This window comes from Podarcis melisellensis (genome assembly GCF_964234715.1).
Source record: "Podarcis melisellensis genome assembly, chromosome: 5".
Classification (NCBI taxonomy): Eukaryota; Metazoa; Chordata; class Lepidosauria; order Squamata; family Lacertidae; genus Podarcis; species Podarcis melisellensis.
Genome location: NC_138537.1, coordinates 49,026,973 through 49,052,313, shown reverse-complemented (window position 1 = coordinate 49,052,313; position 25,341 = coordinate 49,026,973). Strand labels below are relative to the sequence as shown.

General features: G+C 41.5%; 1 protein-coding gene across 39 annotated transcripts in view; it reads right to left on the bottom strand.

Annotated features, from left to right (window-relative positions):
- The window catches only part of TCF7L2 (transcription factor 7 like 2), a 206,636-nt gene extending 181,949 nt beyond the window's left edge, over window positions 1–24,687 (bottom strand). For 5 of the 39 annotated variants that reach the window (XM_081912088.1, XM_081912074.1, XM_081912093.1 and 2 more), the window contains exons 1-3: window positions 23,390–24,685; window positions 22,913–22,979; window positions 22,567–22,691 (exon numbers count right to left, since the gene is read on the bottom strand). In XM_081912088.1, the coding sequence (XP_081768214.1) occupies window positions 22,567–22,691; window positions 22,913–22,979; window positions 23,390–23,578 (381 nt within the window). In that variant the 5' untranslated portion in view covers window positions 23,579–24,685. Of the gene's footprint in view, window positions 1–22,566; window positions 22,692–22,912; window positions 22,980–23,389 lie in introns of all 39 variants that reach the window. The other 34 variants (XM_081912077.1, XM_081912091.1, XM_081912078.1 and 31 more) reach the window with 24 other exon arrangements.
- Window positions 24,688–25,341: the final 654 nt, after the last annotated feature.

Genomic DNA, 25,341 nt, shown 5'->3' with positions numbered 1-25,341 from the left:
AGGATATATTACATTAGCCAAACTGAATACCAAACCAGTGTGATTTAATGATTATGGTCCTGGACTTATGAACAAGACCCAGATCCCAAGTCTTCTCAATCAGGAAACTCAGGGACTAACTGGAACAGTAGCTCTCTATCTCTCAGTCTAACGTACCTCATAGAGCTGTTGTGAAGTTAAGCCCTTGAGGTAGGACAGGACAGAAACTTTATATAAGTACATTACAATCATAAAAACCTAGCTTTCAAGATGTCTTTAGTGGGACACTAGGTACCTGCTGGTTTTCTTTTTTCTTTTTTTTTAAGAAAGAGGTAAAGGATAAAAATATTTCTAATGCCACTCTTTCCTGAAGAAACACGGTTTCTCTTCTGAAGAAGCATTTAGTGGTGTTTTCTAAGAAAAAGAGTCATAATATTGCTCAGTAGTAAAGACAGGCTAGACTACAGAGGAAGGATGGGGACCAGTGTGCCTCTAGATTTTAATTGACCATATCTCCCATCATTGCTCACCATTGGTCCTACTGTCTGGGCCTGGTTGGAGTTTGGAATCAAACTGTATCTGTAGGGACACAGATTCCTCAATCTTGACCTAAAGGATTCTCTTCAAACTCTTTTAAATAAATGTATAACATTAATAGGTATTACTGTTAGGTTAATGTGCATTGGATTGCAGCCTTCCTTTTCCTTTCAAGAGTATGGAAAAATACTTTCATAGACATAGTTTCCACCTTCTTTGCACTACCGGAAACATATGCCCCCAAACCTGGAAAGCCAAACTAGACTGCTCAAATACTACTACTGAGCTTATAAAATAAAGTCATGCTTTTCCAGCGCGCAACTAAAGAACAGATTTTTCCACATTCAAATGGGGGGGCGCGGAATAAAATTACATAAATAACATGAACCCAGGAATCCTGGGCCAGGATGATTGATTAATTAATGGCACGTTTAAGATAAAGATAGGAACATAAAGTCTCTTGAAGCCAGGTAGACACAATAAAAATGTTTATAGACTAGGATGCTGTCAAGGCCACTGTGATGGAGGGACATATCTGTCTACTGCGGGATGAATCATCCCCATTTATGCAAAATATTTCATACAAAACAGGGGGAAAGTCTCTTCATTGTTGCCAAAATGGGGAAAAAATACAAGCAACCTTTAAAAAAAACAAAAACCCAAAATTTGTTTCCTCTGCCTTATGGAACTAGTGTTGTTCTTTAATTACTCAGACAATGATCACTTTTGCTACATAGCCCCAGAATACAACGTCTCATCCTACACTTTCATATGTGTCAAGCAGCTCATGCAAGTTGACCCTGTGAGACAACTAGGTAAAGAATTGTTAGGCTACATTTTGATCAATCTTCCAAATTTGACATGGGAATACTTGCTCTACTTGTTTTGTGTGTGGGTTTTCCAGTTAGATGGATATGAATAACTGCCTTTGGCAGTCTGCTCTGCTGCATGCTGTGCAATGTATCATAAGCTGCAGCTGGTGGGAGGAGCCTGGCTAGAAAACACCCTTGCAGCATACACACAGACATGCCTTCCACAAGGTTGCAAAAACTGAGTTGCTGCTGCCCTCTTTAAATTTATTACTGGCATCTGGCACCCAGGTTTCTGAAATCATCCAGGAAGAACGACAGGAAGGCCACCCACGCAGTCCAGTCTCAAATCTCATTTCCCAACCAGTTTCCATGAAGACAAGTCAGGTGGGAAGAGTTAGGATGAGCTGGGAAGATTTTGCTTTCCCTAGCAAAGTCCAGTTTTAACATCCTTTTTTCCTTCCCTGGTGGATCCCAGTCTTCATCTCAATCTTCTTCCCTGGGACAGCATGATTTAAATCTTCTTTCTTCCTTGAAGTCTTAGCAGAACCTACTCTGATCTCCCTCCCCTCCCAACCTCCTTCGAAAGAAGGTGAGAAGAACACGATGCACCAAAGAAATAAGAATTCCTTCTCTTGTTTGTGCATGTCTTGCCCTCCTCCCTCCAAGCTGGCTCCCTTGCACGTATCAGCTGCCTGAGCTGTGTATTTGCAGGAAAATGTCAAGTGTGCTGTACATCACCCATGACAGCTCACACACATTTTTCCATGCAGGTAAAATGCCATGTGTGAAGGTGTACCACCAGCCGTATAAGGAAGCCTATCAGAGACCCAATAAAATTCCTTTTATTATATCTGGGATGGAACAAAACCAGGAGATGGTCTTAGAGCAGTGAGGCCATATACCACACCATTGGTGGACTGCCTACAGCTCCATGTGTCAAGTTGTGAAATACTTAGTTAAATGTTAGGACAGAGCATTAAATTTCTCCACTGATTAAATATACCATAGAGATGTGATTTAAGCCCACACAGTCAGCATTGCCACAAAGTAAAGGTTTGTGGAAGCCCAAAGGGAGGAGAAGTAAAGCTTCTGCAATGTTTTAGCAGGTTTTCAATGCAGTAAGTTCTCAAAAGTAAAGAGAGCAGCCCTTGGCTGTCACCACTGCCATTCTAGTTCCAGCAACAATGGCTCTTCACCAGTCTGGACAGAAAGCCAGACTTCGCCGCCACCTGCAAACAGATGGGCTCATCTATAAAACCACTGCCAAAAGCTTTTACATAATGAATTCCTAAGGCTACTTATTATAAAACAACTAGGTGCAGCCTCGTTAAACATTAGCTTGGAAATATATAAAATAAAATAATGACAAGGTGAAGAAGTAAAGTGCATTACAGCTGTCTAAACTGAACAAACATCCCCATCCCCCCACATCATATTCTTATGTGGAGGAACACGCCCTGTTGCAGCCAAAACCAAGAGCAAAACCCATTTGCCACAAGTGGTGAGTGGATTAACAGACCTAGGAGGGCACAATAATCTGCCACATAAATGACTCAACCAAATCCAAAATTCAGGATACGAAAATAAAACCCAGGGTGGCACTGTGCTAAAGTATGTATGATTGATGGAAGCTCTCCTTTACTAAAATGTATGCAAAAGTAAAAGAGAAAGCATTTCACAAATTGTTTCGAGGGATTTTTAAAAAAAGACAATAAAGATATTGTTCCACTATCCTTAATATTTCTCCTCCCAACTCTTTCTAGCACATTCACCTTGAATGCTAAAGCTAGATGAGATTGGGAGGACAATAAGCTTTCTGAAGCAAGACACAATGTGGTGTATCGGGGATTCAAAGCAGATCAATACATACTAAAAGCATTCAAGTTCTTTGCATGCTTCTGTTTGCCCACATGGGCATCAAGCCTTAGCAAACACAAGCCAAGAGAGCAATGCTGCCTGTTCTCAGACAAATATTAACGGGATAAGATTTCTCAGTAACACGCATTGTAGTGTGCCCTTCCCTCCAGTGAAGTTATCTGTCTTCAAATGGCCAGTTCAGGAGCAAGTGGACTTAAGATAACAACCTTCAACCGCAAAACCATGAAACTGGCATGACTTTTCTGTCAGACAGACTGACACTGTCTGAACCCTGGGGTGGGGCTCCACTAAAACTAGAACCAAAGCTCAGCTTGCAAAAGCTCTCCCACAATCAGTTTACAGGTCTGGAGCCCCAAAACACACACACACACACACAAACCTCGAGAGGATTAATCTTCCTCTTGAAGATGGGAGATTTTCAGAGCAAAACCCACCACCAAAGTCAGGGGCAGCAAACAGCTGCTTGACAGTTGAGACAGTAAAAATTGGTTATTTTTCCTGAGACATGGTATGTACACATTGCATTTAAACACAAAAGCCCCACCTCCACTGAATACCTGGGCATTGCTAGTCCTGACTGCAAGTGCAGCAACAATTTGAAGAGGTCCTACACATGTAGTGGCATTTGAGTGTAGGGCTCCTCTACCTGTGGAAGGTTCCTAGGCCAAGCAGGACCTGCTATCTCATTGAAGAACCCTACATGCATACATCAATACATGCAAAAAGCCCCTTGTCATCCAATGGGTATGTTGGGTGTGGGGCTAGTCCACACAGTCCTATAAACCTCTCTCACACACTTGCAATTCAGGAGGGAATTTATCTGAAGTCGCTTATGGTATATATTACACATTATATACATAAGAAAGTTTTAGTCATAAAAATATGAATTTTAAAAGAGTTTAAGATGATACAATATTACAAAGCAATTTAGGCTTGCTGCAAGTTCTACTAAGGTAGAGTCATAGCCCGATTTAGGAATCAACACTGGAAGAATTCACTGCAGGCTGCCAGCAGGACTTGGTTGGAATCTTACTCTCCTGGCATCAGAGGTGCCAGGGTTGCAACCTGGAGGGTGCCGATTGAGATGTCCATATTGCAAAGAGAGTGAGTCCACTGTATGATGTTTTGCAGAGGTCTCTAGGGAAGGACATGGCAACCAGGTCTTCCGTATGCACCACCATACAGAGTCCTTTGCAAAAGCCTTTGGGGGACATTTCAGGTATTCCCTTACAGCTAGGCTGTACAACTCAAAGCCTTGAGTCTTCTATTGCTAACACAGAAAATTGTTCTGATTTTAAACTTCCTCCCTGCTATTTGCAAGGATAGTTAACGATAAATTCCATTTGGTACCACTTGAGCTCTGCTTACTTGTTGCAAAACATAAGTAGCAATTTGGTCAACCTAACTGTTTAAATTATGGCTTCTCCCAATAAAACTCCAGGAGTTCAGGAAGAGAAACTTTGGATAAACTGAAAGTAAGCTTGTTCATTTCCCTCTTTTAAGCTCTGGGGTGTGCCATAGTTGGCTGTCCAGGGCATATATGGACAGCAGGCTTGTCCCACTACAGGAAGTGACATGTTAACTCTTCCACATGAAAATGCAGAGCTGAAGTAGCAGGGGTTATACAGAAGAAAAGTTCATCCTGCAAGACCAGGAAGGCAGTCAACAATGGAGTTGTCAGAATTTCCACATGGCTGGTGCCAGAGTACCAACTCATTCTATTTTAGCTTTACACGTTTTGCTGCAGTTGGAGGCTCATTTGTACACAACTTGAAATATTGATGGCTCCACTAGCCCTTTCCTGATGAAATAATCACTATAAAGTTTGCATTTCCTCAGTAATATTTGAATGCAATGCTAAGGTAGTCACTACTGGAAAACCCAGCAATAGTTCTGAATACTGCAAGTTAAGTCAGTATTAAGAGACTACATGGATGGTTTTGTAGCAAACAGATAACCTATTGTGCGAGTCCCTGACGCCTTCCTACCTGCTCCAGGTAGGACAGTGGTACTCCTCTGAGTAAGAAGACATTGTGCAAACAGGAATTAATTAAACAACCATGTCACAGAACACAGATAGAAAGCAACATGGCTATTGCAAAAGTAGTATCAGATGAGGACAAAATACCGCTGGGAAAAGGTAAATGCAGACATGTACACATAGCTTTAAGCAGCCTATAAATAATAGATAGTAATTTGGTTTAATAACTACATAATCTCTCTTTAGGCTCTGCTTTGTGCTGAAGTGTTTAGAACCTTATGAAACACATTGGCCACAATCCAGCACAAGTAGTGAGCAATCCTAAACCCCAATCTGGAAGGAGATGTGACTGGGTGGAGTTATGCCTTCACCTGGTTCTGCCAAACTGCGCCCACCAAAAACACAAACATTCAGGAAGCTCCCATTGACAGTCATGAACATAAGTCCACAAAACAGGGCATGCAGGACAGATTGAGGGCAAAGGTGAAGCAGATATGGCAATGGATCCTAGCCTGGCCCATTTTCAAGGCCCCAGTCTGAGCCACCTCAGCCTAGACTGCCACAGCAAAAAAAAAAGGGAAGAAAACCGTCTCACACTTTCCCTCTTGGCTAGTGGGACACAGGCTTTGGGTGCAGCAGTGACTCTGCTGCTTCATTCTGCCCCGCTCCTCTCAGCCAGGAAGAAGGATTGTTCTGCTAGTGTGCTTACAGCCACATATTTCAGGCAATGCACTTAACGGATGTATTGGATTTTGGCTTTCAGCTGTTTAATTTTGAAACCTTAATCAAAAACTTCATCCAAACCCAAACTCGACACTACCAACAATGGTTTATCCCAAATTTAAGATTTGTTTACCAGAGGTCAGACTTAGAATATTCTTTAAATTAGATGAGAAGGTTCTGAAAACTCAAATGGTTTGTAATACAGCTCGAAGGCTGGAAGGAACATACTTTTGCCAGCATTTAAAGAGTTTCACTGGGACACGGGTGGTGCTGTGGGTTAAACCACAGAGCCTAGGACTTGCCAATCAGAAGGTCGGTGGTTCGAATCCCCTCGATGGGGTGAGCTCCCGTTGCTCGGTCCCTGCTCCTGCCCACCTAGCAGTATGAAAGCACCTCAAAGTGCAAGTAGATAAATAGGTACTGCTCCGGCAGGAAGGTAAACGGCGTTTCCGTGCACTGCTCTGGTTCGCCAGAAGCGGCTTAGTCATGCTGGCCACATGATCCGGAAGCTGTACGCCGGCTCCCTCAGCCATTAAAGCGAGATGAGCGCCGCAATCCCAGAGTTGGCCACGACTGGACCTAACGGTCAGGGGTCCCTTTACCTTTTTAAAGAGTTTCACTAGCTTTCAGTTTATTTCCAGCTACAATTCAGAGGGTTTGAAAGCCCTAAACCACTGTTTCCCAACCTTGGGTTCCCATACATAACTGGACTACAACTTGCATCACCCAGACTATTGCCTACACCAGTGGTGTCCAAACTTTTTTCAAATAGGGCCAGATTTGATGAAGTGAAGGGTAGGGCCGACCAAAGGGCCAACTAAAGTTGTTGACCTTTTTTAGGATTGAAGTTGTTGAGCCTTTTCCTTTTTTTATGGGGTCAGATTAAACCAACCAGCAGGCCAGATTAGGCCCCCGAAATGGACTTTGGACATGCCTGGCCTACACTATATGGGGATGGTGGGAGTTGTAGTCAAACAGCATTTAGGGACTCAAGGCTAAGAAGTCTGCCCTAAACAGTCTGGAACTAGGCTCCCTGGAAGGATCTTCATTCCACATCTTGAATTAAGGTGGTGGGTGGCGAGCCTTCTCACTAGTGATACCCTACTAATGAGATCCCTCTCTCGATGTCACATGACCTGGTGCCTAACTGCAAGGAAGTCGTTGTTTAGGCAGGCATTTAGTTATAAGCTGTGCCACTAACTTTAGTGCTGTTTTTATTTTTTTACTGCTTATCTTTGCATTCCTGTTTACTGCCTATTAAACTTTGCATTCCTGTTTACTGCATATTAAATGAATTGCAAAGCTGCTTCAGGAACCCTTGTTAGAAGATGGGTTATAACTATTAGAAACAAACAATGAATGCCTTATAAACCCAGATCATACATTGGTCTATCAGATTCAGAAATACTCTACCTTTATCATTTACGGGGTTTGCATGAAAGTTTGGGAGACTTTCTTCCCGTGAATACCCCATATTTGTATGCAAATAAACGCATTGTGCACAAAAACGGAGCTTTTTCTAAGAGAGAAAGAGCTTCAGCTATGTTAAGAGGGAACATAATCATTAACCATTTAAATGAGAAAACATTCACTATGAATAGTGGCAAGTAAGTTGAGAATAAATCTTTAAGACTTCGTTTTCCTTAGTTCTTGGACAAACAAGTGATTAGGTGACATGCCTGATATGGTTAATTAAAGCTGCAAGATCCTTACCTGAAATTAAGTCTCCCTGAACACATTTTAACTTACTTCTGAATAGACATGTGTAGGATTGCTCCATTAGATACTAATTACTATTACAAAATCCCAGTATTGTCATGCAGTCTACAATTTAAGCAATTTAAGACAGAGCAAAAGTTAAGCTTCAGTTCAGAAATTGTTTTTCAAAAAATATTTTGTGTGAGAGCCAAGTTTGCTTGGGATTGCAGAGAATGTCTACTTCATGATGCATAAACCACACACACTGGTTTTATCAGTACAGAATGACAAAGCCATGCATGGATGGTACATCATGAAACTGAAACCTTAACACAAAATGATGTTCAGTGGTGCATAAGTCAAAACATTTGATCATGTGTACTATCTCTCTTCTTGTATGGAACCCAACTTTCTGAATAAGGTAGCTTGGAACATACATTTACATTGCCGCTTTTCAGAAATAGGATCCTTTACAACACAAAAACTATGACTACATAGGTGCCACTTCCTGCAAAGATAATTTGCTTAACTGGAAACACAAAAACACCACTTGACCAAACACTGTGTGTTTGGTAACCACATGCAAAAGTGGTTGATTTTATTCATCATGAAGCTCAAGTAAAAATATTTTTAAAGCAGGGATTATTCTGGTAGACAAAAGGATAATGCAATAATACAAGTAGACAATGCAGATGAACAAATGTTGCAAACCTAGGTAGCCCATTTTGCACCTTGTGATATTTTACTTCACTGCTCTGAATAGTCCTGGGGAGACTGCAGCATCCAAGTTATTCTAATGATGAGAGGTCCACAAAATTGACTTTTCATTACAAGTCTTTGTTTTGCGAGTGTAATGAGCTCCAAACCTCTCATTGAGAATGGAGATGGGAAGGGTAGAAGAGGAACCATCCCCACAGTTGTACAGAGCTTTAAGATGCTTGATGATAGCTAGGGTTAGTTCATGACATGCAGAAGTTCCAGAGCACTTCAGAAGCACATGGATGGTACCAAACACTCCTCATGAGCTTGCACCTGAGGAGAATAACCAGGGGATTGTCTCTGACTTTGTGCTGCACTTGAATCCAACACTATGCCAGAAACAAGATCTCACCTCTCACACACTGGGCTGGCACAGAGCCCTGGAAACCACAGGGTTGGGCTGGCTACCAGAGTGGTCTGAAATTGTGGGGCACTGATAATGACCAGCTACTCAGAGCATCGTTTTCACACAGTTAAACATAGCATAAAGCTAGCAATTTTGATCCCGGAGGTGCAAATAACCTAGAGTTGCTAATAACGCGAAGGCACAATGGCTCTAAGTAATTTAACTAGTGTAGGAACTATTCGTGCAATCACTGCAGAGAAAAGTCTCTGGAAGAAATTCGTCCTGCAACCATAGGACTAAAAGGGACCTGAAAAACCTGTGTCATGCCAAAGGCAATATCCTTCATATATCATGTATCCCATATTACTATGCATAATCCTGAGCGCAGGAAGAAATACCAAGAATCAGAACAACCAATTTAAGATTACTTGCATGGAAGAAAACGGAACTATTTACTTTAGCAGCAATCACACAGTGAAAAGTACACTTGATCCCAACTCTGTTCAGGAGTGTGGCTACTGCTGCTGATTTGGAATGGGCCTCGCATGGGGGAGGGGAGAAGTAAGCCTTTCAAACAGAGTTTGACCTTTTTGGCCAATGTATGTTCTGCTGGGTTGTTAGGTCATGTGACCAAGCTGAATAGCGTTATGATCCTGTGTAAGTCCCCATTGCCTGATCCCATCCCAATAATTTCTGAAAACAAATAAATTCCCTGGCCATTAATATTAGCTTGGTGCATGCCACATGTTACTGTGAATATTGTATCATTTGATGTTACTCATTTATGGAGGTTTTTTTATGAAGTGATTTTGTTATTGTTGTTCACTGCTTTAGTTATATTTTAAAAATACAAATTTGTATAAAAATAAATAAATATCAGTACATAAAAATGTAAATTGCTTTTAAGTAAAGTAACACTGTTTCCCAAAGAGTCACATGCATATTAAACATTTGCATAAAAACATATCCACCTCAATCACAGGATCAAACGTTATCAAGATTACCACAAATAATGTTTGACACATGCAGTCCATCCGGTTGCATATCCTCGCGTGTGTTGTAAAAAGATGGAAACATACTGTGAGGATTGAATAAGTATTCTCCCAGCAAACATTGTAATTAAATTGCAACAGCAACAGTTACAACAACATCTTTATCTACACGTGCTGAAATATTTGCAGAAAATAGCTAGCAGTTCCAACAGGAAACACCTCACGTATCTTGGTGGGGGAGCTGTTTTAGGAAAATAAGCCTGATATTACTTGACTGACACTTTCTTATTAGTCAGACGTCGGTTGGTACTATGAAAACTTGCCAAAAACAGTTTTACAAAAACTGCCGCAAGTGTTGGAGATAAGAGATCTCGTGACTACATACGTGCTCCTCATTCTGGGGATCAACAGAAATGTATGGGATTTTTATCAAACAAAGAATTTTATAGTAAGTGGGTTTCATGGTTACTGTATCCATAGCTACTAGGTTAAAAAAAAAATCAGGAGACACCAACTAGTTGATTTGGCATGAACTTCCATAGGAAACAGCCTAGTCAATCTGATAAAATAGACTCTAGTCTGCCACAGACGTTCCAGTGTTTAGGCAGCAAAAACCAATATCCATGTACTCTACATTTGCAAGGAGTGGGATATTTCAACACCTTTTGCTCTCACCACAAGATAATTACTAAGCTGAAATTGAGTCGAGCTGACTCTATAGGGTGTGTTTTGCAAATTAATTTCCAACTTAATTAACATAATGAGTGATTTTGATTTGCCTTATCAGGTTCCTTTTTGCCTTGAAGGAGTTGAATCTTTCCAAGATACAGGCCTACATTTGCCCCAGAAATCACCGATGTTTCAAACCAAAATAGCCAGTGTTTGTTTAGATCCCAAACTTTCATATACGTGTTTGTTAAGGACAGGAAAAAATGGAAACAGAAATGTATCTAATGAGAAAATTAGCTAGACATTTAAAAAGCACACCAACGTATAATTTCACGTGTTTCATCTGAGGTAGGCCTGAAACTTGTTAGCAGTACTTCACACACCTCTACTTGAAGGTGTGTCTCAGCCCTGGAATGTAATAAGCATATGATTCATGGGGCCATTTCTATCAGCTCAGGCTTATCGAAATAATCCTTCCAACGACCAATCAGATTACTCACAAGACATGGGCAAGTTTAACAAAAGAGGTTTCTTATCTGCGATCCCTGAAAAGCCTTCCAACTATACAAGGTAAATAGCTAAAACAGTCCCGTAATGACTCTTTCAGACTGCTGAGGGAACTCCAAAAGAGAAAGTAGGAAATAGGTACACGTATATCAGGAACACAGGATGCATCATCAATAAAGATATCAATAGCTACAGAGTCATGATGGCATCATAAGTGAGAGAGTGCTATTGCTACTGTGAGAACAGAATATCGGATGAGATGGGTCTTTAGGGGTGCGAGTCGGGTGTATGAAAAGTAGAAGTTTCAATAAACTTTCTCAACTTCATTTATCTTAGGATATAAGTCATTTTAAATGACAGAACTTCAAATGAATCACAGGTGAATGGGTGGCAAGTGCCAACACTTTTGTACCTGACAAGGCTCCTGTGCCTTTAACAGCTATATCATGAGCAGAAATTAAGCAGATAAAGTGGTTCCAATTGATGCATCATGCTGACTGGGGAAAGCTTTGTGTGCCGAATTTCTATTTGTCATGCAAACTGATCAATGCGCAGAACGCTGTCAGAAAAAGGTCACCCTCCTACATTTGAAATATTGTAAAGAAAGTTATCGTTTTGCAGAAACGCACCTCTTCCAATGCATTCCAGCACCACAAAACTCAATCCTTAAGGATTGTAAAACCTTAAGGGCAGTAAAACCTAAGGCTTACACTTCTATATGCAATCCTTATACCAAATCAAAGACCATGTATCTTTCCACAAGCACATTTTTTAAACAAGGAACAGAGCTAAATTAACACACAAGCCGGCTGTCTAAAGTGTCAACAATTAGTACACACAAATGGGAGTAGGAAATGCCAAAATAGCTGGACTTCACTGAAGGGGGAGGAGGCCAATGCAACTCTAGGTTCATCAAAAATAAGGAAAGCTAATGACGAGTAAGCAGCTCAAAACATGCCTGCCCTCTTTCACCCCATTCCCCCTCTCCCCGTCTCTTGTACATACCCAAAGAGACAATGGTTGATCAGGAGTGAATCACAGAGGGGGACACAGAGAGAGGGAGAAATGAATCTGAACCCTTTATCTTCTGTCCTTTATAAAAACTGCCACTCAGTTAGCAGAGATTGCTCTAATTGCTGTGACAATTCTGCAACCATTCCAACGACTTGTGTGTTCTGGACAGGTTTCCCTGCAAGTTTGAAATTCTTGGCCTGTGAACCACTCTGGTCTAAAAGAGGTTTCCCTTTGGAGCACAGAATGCTACATTAACCACTTGTCCCTCTTTTGAGCTCCCTTTATTCTCCTCTTTTCCAATTGCCAGATTTAAACCTTAATGAAAACTTGCCCAGCCTTTTCTTTCCACGAACCCCATAGAGTCCCTGGTCAATTGGAACACATTGTAACCAAGGAATTTCATATTGTCCCGTTTATACTGAATAGCACCTGATAACTAAAGTATACGTATAAACATAATACAGATACACTTTATGTTTATTAATGAAACTGATGTGTTGTAACTTATCACTTCACATATTTCTTTGAGCATCACAGAAATGTTTTGAGAGCAATGAAATTAGACACCAGAAGAATTTTTAAAAGTGAGTAAATTTGAACTAAAATGCAAAAATGTATTTCATTATGCATGGGTACACCCACACATTGAAGCTACTTGCGCTATTGGGTGATCTACAGGTAACGCAGAGATGCAAGCAAATATTCTCAGTGGGAGAAGTGTTTCTCTTTATGTTGCTTTCTGATTATTGCAAAGCGGGAAAGGGGGGTGGGATGTTACTGATGAGTCCCTCAGACACAATTTATCCAGTAACTGAGAAGCAGAGAAGCATATTTTTAAAAGATGCCTTTATACTTAGTTATACATCTCTCAAGGTGAAGAGAAGACAGACAAAGGGACTTAATATTTTTAAACATTTTACATCTATGCAAGGCACAATAAGACATACATCTTTTCTAAAAAGGTGTGGCAAGGGGAAAAAATACATATAAAAAAAACAACAACTAGCCAGCGGGCTGCCATCATATTCTTTTGATATTTCATTCAAGGTCATATCCTCTCATGAGAATGCTTGTACCACTGAATATTAATTTATATACATAATATATACTCTGCAGCGATTTGTCAACACTAATGCAACCATCTCTGAATGGAATTATCCATACAACCAGCTCTCTACAAGAAAAGTATCATTTGTTTTAATTTGATCAGTTGGAAAATGCTGTAGCTTCAGCCTCTTAATGTAAGGACATCACTGAAACTGTGTTAAATCTTAAGTGCAAGCTGAACCAACTTAAGAAATCATGTCTGTGACTGACAGAAAGCTAGGAAACTATTAATCTTGGTAAATTTCACCAGCTCAATAGCTCCTTTAACAACCCATGCCTACCATTTGTTTCTGTTGACCAAATGTATATTTTGGTAAATTCAGAATAGCTATTTTTACAAGAAGAAAATAAACTATCAGCTACATTTTATACCCTACCTGGACCACTATAATCAAACTGACAACAAAGCATTGTTCAGGGCTACATGAACCAAACTTGCAGCCATGTGCTCCCACCTTCTCCTGTATACTCAATTGACTAACTAACTTTCTGCAAAATAGTAAGCAAAAATGGGCGCTTATCACACAAGCTGAATAAGACAACAGTTCCAAATTCTAGTTTCAAGTCTTTTTTTTTTCTTTTCAGATTGCAAGTGCAACTGATTTGGATGCAGCAGCAAACAATGTTTTTTGTCAAAGTGGTATTAACACATAGCAATGAGCCCCCATAACACATAGAAGGTGAATTGGGGGCATTTTGCTGATCCCACCCCTGATGTCAACATTTTGGGCATGGACATCTGATAAGGAAAGCATTTGTGTGCAACATTATGTACCTGAACCTCTGGATGATCTGAAACCCCAATCTAGACTACAAGCAAAGAGCTATATGTATAAGGGTGTTGCTTTTTCATATGCCCCTATTCAATATGTAGCAGCCAAGCTGGGGCCCTGCTTCCTCTTCTATGCTTAGAACCCTCATACAGCTGAGGGTTACAGAGGGTTTAGCCATAGGTCAGTGGTAGAACATCTACATTGCATGCAGAAGATCACAGGTTCAATCCCCAGAAACTCCAGATAGGGCTTGGGGAGAATCCTTTCTCAAATCCTGGAGAGCCACTGTCAGTGACTGCAGACAATATTGAGCCAGATGGAACAATGGTCTGACTCAATAAAAAGGCAGTTTATGTGCCTAATACACACGACAAGAGTGGAAGGAGGAGGGAAAGTGCTTAGGCACTGGGCTCACTGCTGTAGCACCAATCCAGAAATCAAACACAGGAGATTTCGCTAATATCAGTGACATCAGGTTGACAAATACAATGGGATGCAAGAAGGAAGACAAATGCTAGCTGGGCAGCCAGCATGTGAATGTGCACATTCAGTTTCACATGGATAAGGATCCAAAGGTAAAATCAGTTGGTTCCCATTAGTGTTTTGCACCATTTAACCAGTAGATCTAGAAATCAGACTTGGAGCTCAAACCACTTGTACAATTTTTTTTTAAAAGTCTTGTCAAGCTATGGTTGTAGCAAACCATTAAGGGGATGTGGGAAATCCAAAAGAGAAAGGGGAGGAGATTAAATCACAGCCCTTAGGTTGAAGACAAGCAAATGTGACATCTGGAAATAGTTAAGTCATCATTGGAGGGTACATGCAGTTAAGCCCAAGGGTAATTACTCATTGTGCTTGTAACTTGTTTACTTCACAGAAGAATGTTTACATTTCCAAAGATAAACAAATACCATCAGGTAGAAGAGAAAACCAAAACTCAATTACCACTGAGAAAGGCAATGAGCAACAGTATCTGTGATTATGACCAGTCTGCTACCAATGAAGATATTGCTACTGTTGTGTCCAGAAAAGTTGCCCTGATTTAAACTATCTGGATATACCTTTCTAACTAACCAACACAAGGGGTGGAGGGAGAAACACTGGCGCTATTTGGCTGTGTAAATGGGGCCTAAATCAAGCTAACAAGTAGCTCTGGATAACTGAGATGCAAACAATGGGGTCATTGAGCATTTCAAACATGCTAAAAATGAAAGACATGGTCTTTATGCCTTCCTTATTCAAGCAGGAAGTCTCAGTGAAGTTGATGAGACTTCTGGGTGTGCAAGGAATGTAGAAACAGATCTCTTACAAACTGGTAGTATATTCTCTAAGAGAGACACAAACTTGTCTACATCTCCCGTTAAAGGTTTTGTTGCAGAAGCATTTTAGGTGCCCCTTCCCTTGTTATTTTACTTAGCTGCCAGTGATAGTAGTGAACCAATTTCTACTAAATCCAATTGTTTCACGGTCCTGTGCAAGAAAACCATTGTTTCTCGAGGATCAGCAATGTTCATCAAGGCTAATAGTGCCCCTAACCTTGATTTAATTTATTTAAAGCTAAAACAAATGGCTAAAAACAAAACGACTGGCTAGTACTTCATAATTGGCCTAGCAAGTTAAAGCTCAGTTATCTTCTCAGTAAATATTTATACTGTCATTCTTTCCCATTCATTCTGCATTACACACACACACACACACACACACACACACACACACACACACGACTGTAGCCTACATCTGCAATTCATTGACTTTACAATTTACCACATGTTGAGATGGAGAGGTCTCAGCTCCATTTGAATCATTGCACAAATATGCAAGTGATTTATCGTTTTAAAACTGAAGACTGCAAAAGAACGACTCCACTTTTCCTGCACATTACTCCTCCTGGCAGACCACAAACAATTACAGTTCGTACTAATTAAGCTCTGTAAAATGTGCTGTACCCTGTTAATGCCAACCAGGCCCCCAAATTTCTCTTCCCCAAGCCAAAGTTTAGCTAGCAACTTAACTCATTCATGGCTGCCTGCTTGACTGTGTACAGCTTCAAGAATAATGAGGATCAGGGTTTTGGAGTACTTGAACAAAAACACACAAAAGAACAGACCAAGTGCCAACCTGGAATTAAAAAGGGAGTTGCAAATGAATGAATTCTCTTGGGAAACAGACAAACACCACTGTTGATAACCTGCTAAAAGGTCCTACCACATCACCTCTGTAATGTGGTGTTAAGGGATTCAGATTTATCCCTAGGGGCTAATAAGTTACAGAACTCTACTGGTTAGGAAAATTCATAAAACATTATGTCCTAGGCTTCTTGAACATTTACTAGTGGAAAGTTGTTGGGTTTTTTTAAAAAAATACAATTTTATATTTTGCAGGGGGAAATGACTCAGTATCTTAAATGGAAGGGGGTAAAAACATATGGGAGAAAACCAATATATGTATTCTTCCCATACTCCCTTGCCCAAATTAGTATCTCTAAGTTGAATGTGATAATGCACCTAACTAGACTGCTGAGGTGGGGGAATATATTCCTAGGACTTATTTAAAAACCCTGATTTATCCTTTGGCCTATTTTTATAATTTAGGGTTTGGCTTTTTTAAAAAGAAGAAGCATCATCATATAGATTAAGAGAAAAGCACTCTTGCATTTAAAAGCATTTAAACAATGCACTTGTTTAATACAGGGAGAACAAGAGAGGGGGCCCCTCAAGTGATGCTTCGCCTTGGCCCCAAAGACTTTCCTGACACATGAGCCAATCATTCCCTAGAAGCCCAGCTTCCCCTTTAGCAGCTGATCTCAACAATATTTTTTTTCAAGCACCCCCTACACACTAGCATTCTTCCTTATTTGCTCCTGGCCTCTGGATTTTACCACATTCTTTCCCAGATCCACGTTTTTTTTCTCATGTGTTTTCTCTCCTGATCTGTCCCCTCTAGAAACCCAGATTTTATTCAGTTCTCTAAAATAACGGGTGGGGAGGTAGGCACGTAATTTAAAACCAGACTTTGAAATGAAAAATGTATCATCTGTCTGCTATCTAGATATTCTTATTGAAGTGCCACTTTCTTGCTTTATTTCAAGAAAGAAAGACAGAGATCAATCATAAACATACATCTGTTAAATATAGCCTAATGTAACTTGTTTATTAATTCAGGCATGGCAATTCTCCCCCCCCCTCTCAGCTACAACAAATATATTCATGGTTATATCAGGTTTCTTTGAAAGTATTCTGGGAAATATTTTGCAGGGTTCCTGTCTAGATATCCTACACAAGACTGCGAGCACGTTGATAAAGAATGCAGGCTGTGCGAAAGGTTTGCTTAAGCCACCACACGTTGCCCCTCAGTATTTCAAGTGTTAATTCTGAATCATAGGAAAAGGCCAGCCGTGCAGTTAGGAGAACAAGCACCAAACTCCCACCAGCCCCCCCAAAACAATCTAAGCTTTTCATGGGTTTATTTCCCCAATTTCCCCATCTCTCATTGCTTATAATTAGTGAAAGAAACCTGACCCACTGCCAGTGTCTGTGGACCTTGGATATTATAAGGCCAGCGTGGCGTCAAATATCTTAACATTCATAAGTGTTATAGGCTGTAAATAAACCCTGTAGATTTATGACCCTTCGCTGCCTGCCAGCAAATGACTGTGGCACATTTCTTTCAGCAGACCTGTTGAGGTGCAAGTTTGCCTTTGGTTGTAAAATTAACCATTTCCTTCACAAACATGCCCAATTACGAGTCAGCGGGCAAGGCTCTGCCTGCATATTTGCCATAGCTCAGTACAAAGAGAATACACACACACACATACACACACACACAAAGGCTTGGGTGAGTACAAACTCTCTTACTATGCAAACAATCCAGCAGCTGCAGCTGCAGCAGTTAAAAAGTCTGGAGCAAGCAAGAAACAAAAAGTTCCCACAACAGGTAAGGTGTGGGAAGGAGAACATTCTAATTCCACCTACATCCCTGAATGCACTTACAAAAACACACATCCATGCCCTCTTATCTGCAAGGGCTCTTTTGTTGGAAACTAGATGCACTCTGACCCAAAGAGTGCATCCCTTCTTCATTTTATTGTGGCAGCATGCATGTTTCAAGAGCAACCACAAAGTGCCTCACAAATGTTTTCTCCCCTCAAATCCACCCCCCCACCCCCGCAAACAGTCACCTACTCCCCTGTTCAGGAAAGCATTTGCTAAATCCAGGTTGTCTCATGCTTAACAGCCAATAATCCAACTTCCACATAACTACCAGACAGCTGGAAATGGGGGGCCTTACAGTTTTAGTCATGGTGCAGTGTGGAAACACATAGATGCATGCAAAAAAAAAAAAAAGAAAGGCAGAAAAAACCCCCACAGCTGTCCTTTCTCTATTCTGCTTTTTTTTTTTTAAGGGGAGGGTTAGCATTTTCTTATGAATCCATGAAAACTGGAACTTTCAAATCAAGAGCCAAATCTTAGTATACTTATTTAAAAACACTACATCTTAGCAATGCCTTACAACAAAAGGCAATATTTGGGAGCCTCACACAAAAAGATGCTGCAAATTTTGCCATCAGAAGCGTCAAACTTTTACTTCTCTGGGCTCACAAGCTTGCATTCCGCTTCCAAAGGAGGACTGGCTCTTAAAATTAACTGATTCGCTCTCTGCAACCTTAAAATCATGCTGGAGAAGTTTAAATGCCTTTTTTTAAAAAAAGAAGTTAACAAAGCTAATGCTAGTTGCTATGATGTATTTCGCAAGCCACTTGCAAAGCAGAAACAGCGTTCTAACTGGGCTAAGAAGTGAGAGGTTTTCAGACTCCCGTGCTTCATTTGATTGGTGTCAGAAGATCATCGGCTGAGAATAGCTTGTTTCTACACAGTTACAGGGGGGGGGGACTTCATTGTTGTTTTAAAGCCATCAAGAAGGTGAATGGTACAATTCAATGAATAGCTTATCTCTGCCATGAAGCGCAAACAGGCTGACATATGAAAACTGTATATACCTTGTGAACATCCAACTAGTTTAACACCATAACCCTTATTTCAAAAATCAACTAAGCCCTCAACCTTAAAGATTAGTCAGGAATCAAACCATCACATTGGAAGCAGAAATCTTAACCGTGCGGAGCAATAAATATTTCTAAGGAAGATGAAAAAACAAATTAGCATAAATACCAAAGAAGGGCAGGAACACCTGTTCTTTGTTTTTCAGCATGATAAGCATTCCATTGTTCTCTATTTAAAATGTAATGACCTGTGTAATTACAGTAATATTACATTGTATTGCAGGGGCTCCAAATGTCACACTTTTGAAAAGTGTTGTCAAAACAATTCAAGACAGGGGAACAAGGGGGGGGGGGATACCATTAACTCTTTGTGCACCAGGATCTACATTCTTGTGCAGAAGATTATGTACTTCAGGAAATAAAAGGGAGAAAATACATTTTCCAATGCATTATTTTAAAATATTTCCCTTAATGGGCATTTACCAGATCACAAGCCATATCACTTCCATATTTTCCTACACTAACCATTTTAGATTCAGGCTGAAATGAAAGATGAGCAATGTGAAAGAACTCAGCACCGTGAAACAAATCTCCCCCACAAAAAGCAAATTAACAGTATGTTCATAACCAGAATTACATCTAACTACTTAATTGTTCTTCTGTTAAATTCTATTGCAACCACTACCACATTGCCTACACAAGTGTATTCTTTAATTCATTATTTCATTTCTAACAGAGCTCTCCTTACTGCATATTGGTCCTCTTCAGAGCCAGGCACATTACTTTAGCAAAAGCAACATTAGCATTATGTAATAATCTTTTGTCATTTTAAAATAAAATTGTTGCTAACAAGCTTTATGGACTCTTTGGCAATTAAAGCATTATTCCTAAAGTAATGTATTATTCATCATAAGCAGATTTAATGATACTTCATAATTCTTTACATTTCTTAAAGCAGAAAATCGGAAATCAGTGTTCAGCTTATGTATTTCTAAGAACTGAAGGTTACATATGAGAACAACAAATATTCCTCTAAATAAAAATTAAAAAACAAAAAACAAAAAGGAGGAAACAATATTGCAAAACAACTTGTTTAACCTTCAGTAAAAAATATGGTTCATGAGCTCATAATCCTGTGTGATAATTCTACCTATGTGTAAGACTCAATATTATTTATTTACTTACACCTTTGAGTTAAAAAGAACAGCCAAATTACAGGAATACACCTTGAACAGTATAAACTGAATAAATCCTTTGTAATATTTAATCATTCTGGTTTGTACCATAAACGAATAATGGGTTCTCTTTAGACCATAATTTATCTTGCTTTCACAAATGCAAACTCTACAAATCATTGGGAATAGAAGAAAGGGCCCAAAATATGCTGTTGGCTTATGTGCAAATTGCCTACTGAATATGGAAAATGTCTTTTGAATCCATATGATGCTAAGGAACAAGGTCACCTGTTATATCAATAGAATAATATATTTTTATACAATGAAATGAATTCACTGTAACAGTGTGTTGTTATTAGAAAGAGAATGTTTAAATATGGCCAAGAAGAATTTTCTCCATTAACTAATAACTACTCTGGGGCCCTGATCAAACATCTATTCAAAACCTCGATACAAATAGTTCCCACTCATTTCAAAAGGTAATGGACTGCATCAATATTAAATCCTAAGTGCTTCTAGACAAAGATGTAAATAAATATAAAATTCTTTTTTTTTCAGGGGAATTTTCCCCCCTAATGCTCATCAGCCCCACTAATTTAAATTTGCAAAATTATTTCTATTTTGAACAGAAACCACTCTGAGGAATAATTTTAAAAGGTTATGCTTTCATAGTACATAATTAAAATAACCACAAAACAAGCACTCTATGCCTACCAACATATAAGATGTTTTACCTGTCCCATCACCTCTCCAATTACAAAATCCAGTCACCTTTCTTTTCCATTATGCTAAAACTGCGGTTACCAAAATGTCTCCTTGCTATGACCATAGCCCCAAAATAAAAGTAAATTATAAAATATCTTGACTGGGTTAACCTCATCCTTGAAAACATTTAAAAATACACAAGTAAACACTATTTTGTCATCTTTCCCCCTGTAATTTGTAATCTGAATTTGGACTTTAAGTAAAAACAAGCCTGATCTGACATTTTAAAAACAATTGTAGACTGGACACATTGAAAACATCCCATAGTCTAGAAACAGATTCAGCAGCTACCTAACAGTGGAACTTGTATTTCAAATAGCTGCCTCAAATGACCAAGTTAAAAGGAAAGAAGTGAGAATTCAAACAGTAGTTTGGAGGAGAGAGAATTAAGTGGATAGGTTGGGAAAGAATCACTTCAGTTAAAAGATGCAATAGAAAATGAGATAACAAATAAAATGTATACAAATACTGCATTCCCTAGAGGAACTGGCTTTTTTTTTTAAAAAAAAGTTGTATTTGAAACAATGTTAATGAAGATTGTATTATGATTGGGCAGAGGAAGTAGAGCTGGCATAAATCCATGAGGATGTGTGAGGAGGGCAGTGACCAACACTTCACACCTCCCAAAAGTTTTAACAAAACCAGTCTGAGGGCTACAAGAAACTTATTCCCTCCATTCATACTGCCACACCTTCGGATCCTCCTGCCACACCAAAAGGTCTTAAAGTACTGTACACATAGTCTTCCAGATGAGCCCAGTTGTTTTGGAATACAAATATATATTCCTTTCAAGTGAAGGCTTGTTTCTTTATATAATGCTTTTAACTTTTGTTTGTTAATGGGAAGGCAGTGTCTGTTTGCAGGATTGCATTTGCCTTTTCTATACTATGTCCTGACTCTGCTGAGCCAAGCACAACTATATATATATATATATATATATATATATATATATATATATATATATATATATATTCGATATTTTCTTCCCAACACAATAAACATGGGGGCCACATCCACTATCTTCTTATGGAACTCATACATGTGATCTATTTAAATGAAAGCTGGTGACTTTAAGGAAAGCCAGTGTGCCAAGGAATGAAAATAAAAATTTCTCGCCCCTTCCAAAAAAAAGATGCCAAAAAATTCTTACACAGAATAGCAGGAAGAGAAAACTGGGGAGGGGGGGGAGAAAGCTGTCTATAGTTAACTGCCACCCTTAAAATCTTTTAAACACAAAGAGTCCTAAAGTTTTTTAAACAAAAACAAAACCCGGATAAGATTTTACACCAATTAATCACTCGATGGCAACGCTGCCAGTAAATTAGTAACTCGGGGAAGGTTTCAGCAAGCGAGCAAAGGGTTAAAAGGGGGAGGCAAGGAAAGGGGGAGGAGGGGAGAGAAAGGAAACCCAGTCGCCACTCGAGAGGGGAGAAGGAAAACAGAGCGCGATAGAAATCGCAAAAAGAGTTTTGTGGGAAGGAGAGCGGAGGAGGCTCGCTTGCTGGGCGCGGGGGGGGGGGGAAATGAAAAAGCGGGAGCTGGGACTCCGGGTGCCCTTCGCCTTGCCAAGTCCCAGGGCCGGAGCCCCAAAACTGAAAGTAAAGGAATCAACATGGCGAAGTGTAAACAGCCCCTTTCTCTGCCCTCCCCCGCCCCCTCGGCGCGCAGTCAGCGGAAGGCGCAAAAGTTTTGGAAAGTTTCAGGCAGCGCCGCGGCGGCCGGGAGCGGAGGGGGCGGGCGGAACAGGCGGCAGGGGGACCTGGGCGGGTGCGGGACGCCAATGCGCGGAAAAGACAGCGCGTATTTATATATATATACTGTATCTCTGTACATATGCACACGTTCGACTTACCGTTCTTGCCGTGGGCGAGAGGGAGCCATTGGGAAGGTAGGGGCCGGTCAGGTCGGGGATCATTATAAAGGGATACCCAGGATATGGTGGGCCCTTAAACAACCCTCCATCTTGCCTTTTCGCAGCTAACATGGCGGGGGAACGAGGCACAAGGAGAGAGAAAACAGAAAAGCGAGGGGGAAATCACGGTTAGAAAAAGTGCTTCGCGAAACTTGGAAGAGCATTTGTTTGCGCAAACGGAGAGCACGGTTTTGGGGGTGCTCCAGATCCGCGCGCTCTCCCCCCCCCTCCACCACCCTGGAAAGGGGAAGGGGTGGGTGGGATGGAGCCATCAAGCACAACTTACCTTCCTCTAAACTTTCTCTGGATTTATCTCTGAAACTTTCGGACCTAGGCGGGGGCCGCCTCTCCGCCTTGGATCATAAGAGGGTGGAAAATAGCCAAAAAAATAAAATAAAAGGGCACCGGGAGAGTAGATGAATGAGGCAGTTTGGTGAAGGGGAAAGGGGGAAATAAAAGGAGGAAGGAGGAAAGAGAAAGAGAGAAGGGGGAGAGAACAATTAGAAGTTTGTGCAAAACTTGATACGGAAAATACAGAGATAACTGAACCCACCAGAGAAGCAACAGGGCAGTCGCCGACCATACTATAAGAAACAGAGTTGCAACTCCGGGCGAAAGCTCAGTTCCCCCACCCCCTCCATGGCATTTTTCTCTCTTCTCCCCACCCCCACCCCAAACTTCTTGCATCCCGTCTCCCCGGGAACCCCCAAGGTGGAGTAAGGCAGGTGTGCTGCAAAGAGCGGCGGGGGGGGGGTCTCCTTACCTCCGAGTCTGAAGAGCTGTTTTGATTCGTTTCTGTTTCATTGACTAGCGACGATTTGACATCGGCTAAATCCCTCTCCGCCGACGAGTTCTCCGAGATCTTCTCTTCTTGCTCCCCTTCGTCTTTAAAAGAGATCAATTCATCGTTCGCCCCCAAATCGTCCCCTCCACCGCCATTTAGTTGCGGCATTTTCCTCCTGACTTACCCCACCAGCAGCAATTTTGCAAGGACAGAGGGGAGGGGAGGGAGAGAAGAAGGGGAAAGGGGGGGGAGGAAAAAGGGGGAAGGATTAAAAAAAGAAAGAAAGAAAAGGGGGAAGTTTGCAATTTTTTGTTTTAAAAAAAGTCCAAGGTGAAAGTTTTTTCCTTTTCCTTTTCTTTCCTCCTGGGGAGGGGAAAAGAGGGAGGAGGAGGAGGAGGGGAGGGCAGTGTCCCTTCTCCTTTCCTTTTGCACCAGTGACTTTGGGTTTCTTCTTTTCCTTCTTCTGGATTTTCTCTCTCTCTCTCTTTTCTTCCGAAGATCAGATCAGCGTGTAAAGCGCGCGCACAGACACACGCGGGTAGACACACACAAAATTAATAATAAAAAAATTATATAAGGAGGGAGGGAGGGAGAGACGGGGGAGGGGGGAACTATAAAAAAATTGCAGCAAACAAACCAAACAACAAGTCAGCTGTAAAAAAGGGGGGGTAGAAGCCGCAGATATAGGGAGCCTGTGCCGCTCGGATTTGAGTGAGTTGAAGTTAGACTGAGAGCTTTTCAGTTCAAAGGCGGCGCTGATTGACAGATAGAAAAAGGGGGATCGAAATCCGGAGGAACGGAGAAGTCTGGGATCCAGGATTATTGACAGGGAAAAAGAAACACACTAGGCACTTAATGAGATGCAGGAGGGGGCGGGGGCTCCCCAATGACGTGTGCATAAATAAACAGGAGGAGGGGGGGAAGCGGAGAAACTAACAATGATCCTTTTTGGAGAGGGAGAGGGAGCGAGAGCCAGGAGCGGGGTAGACGAGAGAGGAAGGAAGGAAGAAAGAAGGGAATGGTCCAGCGCAGACAATGCGAAAATAGGAGAGAGGGGCTTAGAGAGAAATGACCCAGAGGAAAGAAAACACAGGCTAAACACACACACACGCAATTAAAAGAAAATGGCACTGTGCCTCAGTTGTGCATTTGCGCGCAAAAATAGGCTAGAAGCAGCGGTGCAATTTGTTGAGCCGTCAACTTTCACACGCGGAGCACCGCAGTTGGGGCTGCTAACCTCTGCGCGTTTACTTGAAAGTAAGCCCCGTTGCGATTTCCGTCCCAGTAAGCGGGCTGGCTCCAGGACGGAACTGTTTGTCCCAGAGATATTTACATGGCTGCACTCAAATATATATTTATGTATGTTGCTGTCCTGAGCAGCTAGGAAGTTTATTGGAGATAAACCTCGTGAGTATAGCTGAGCCAGGGCAGCAGCCGAGGCAGAGGGCGCCTCCCTCTCCCCCCTCTCCCTTCTGAGCAGAGTTTGCCTGGGACTTGAAAGCTGCTCCTGCAGGAGCGCGGCTGGGGAAGGCGCGCAGCTTCTCGGCAAGAAAGTGCCCCTGGCTCCGGAGGGGTTTCCTCCTCAGGCCTTGGGTAGGAGCCGCCCGGCGCCCTGCTCCGTAGGTCTCCTCCTCGGAAGGAAGATCGGCCGGGTTCCGCGGGGCTCGGAGCCTTGCGAGCGCCGGGGCAAAGTGTGCCAGAGCCCTTTTCCTGGAGAGGGATTGGGCGTCGCCTCCCCCAAACAACGAGAGGGAGGGATGGCTCAGCACCATCCGCCGCTGCCCACCCCGCCCCCCCTCCCGACTGGGGCTGGTGGAGATTGGCAGAGAGCGGCTGAATGGGAAGAAGTTAATTGTGGCGCGGGAGAATCAAGGGCTGCGAGACTCGAGGTGCGAAGCCTCCGCTGGCCGCTCTGGCTTGCGCGTCCCGCC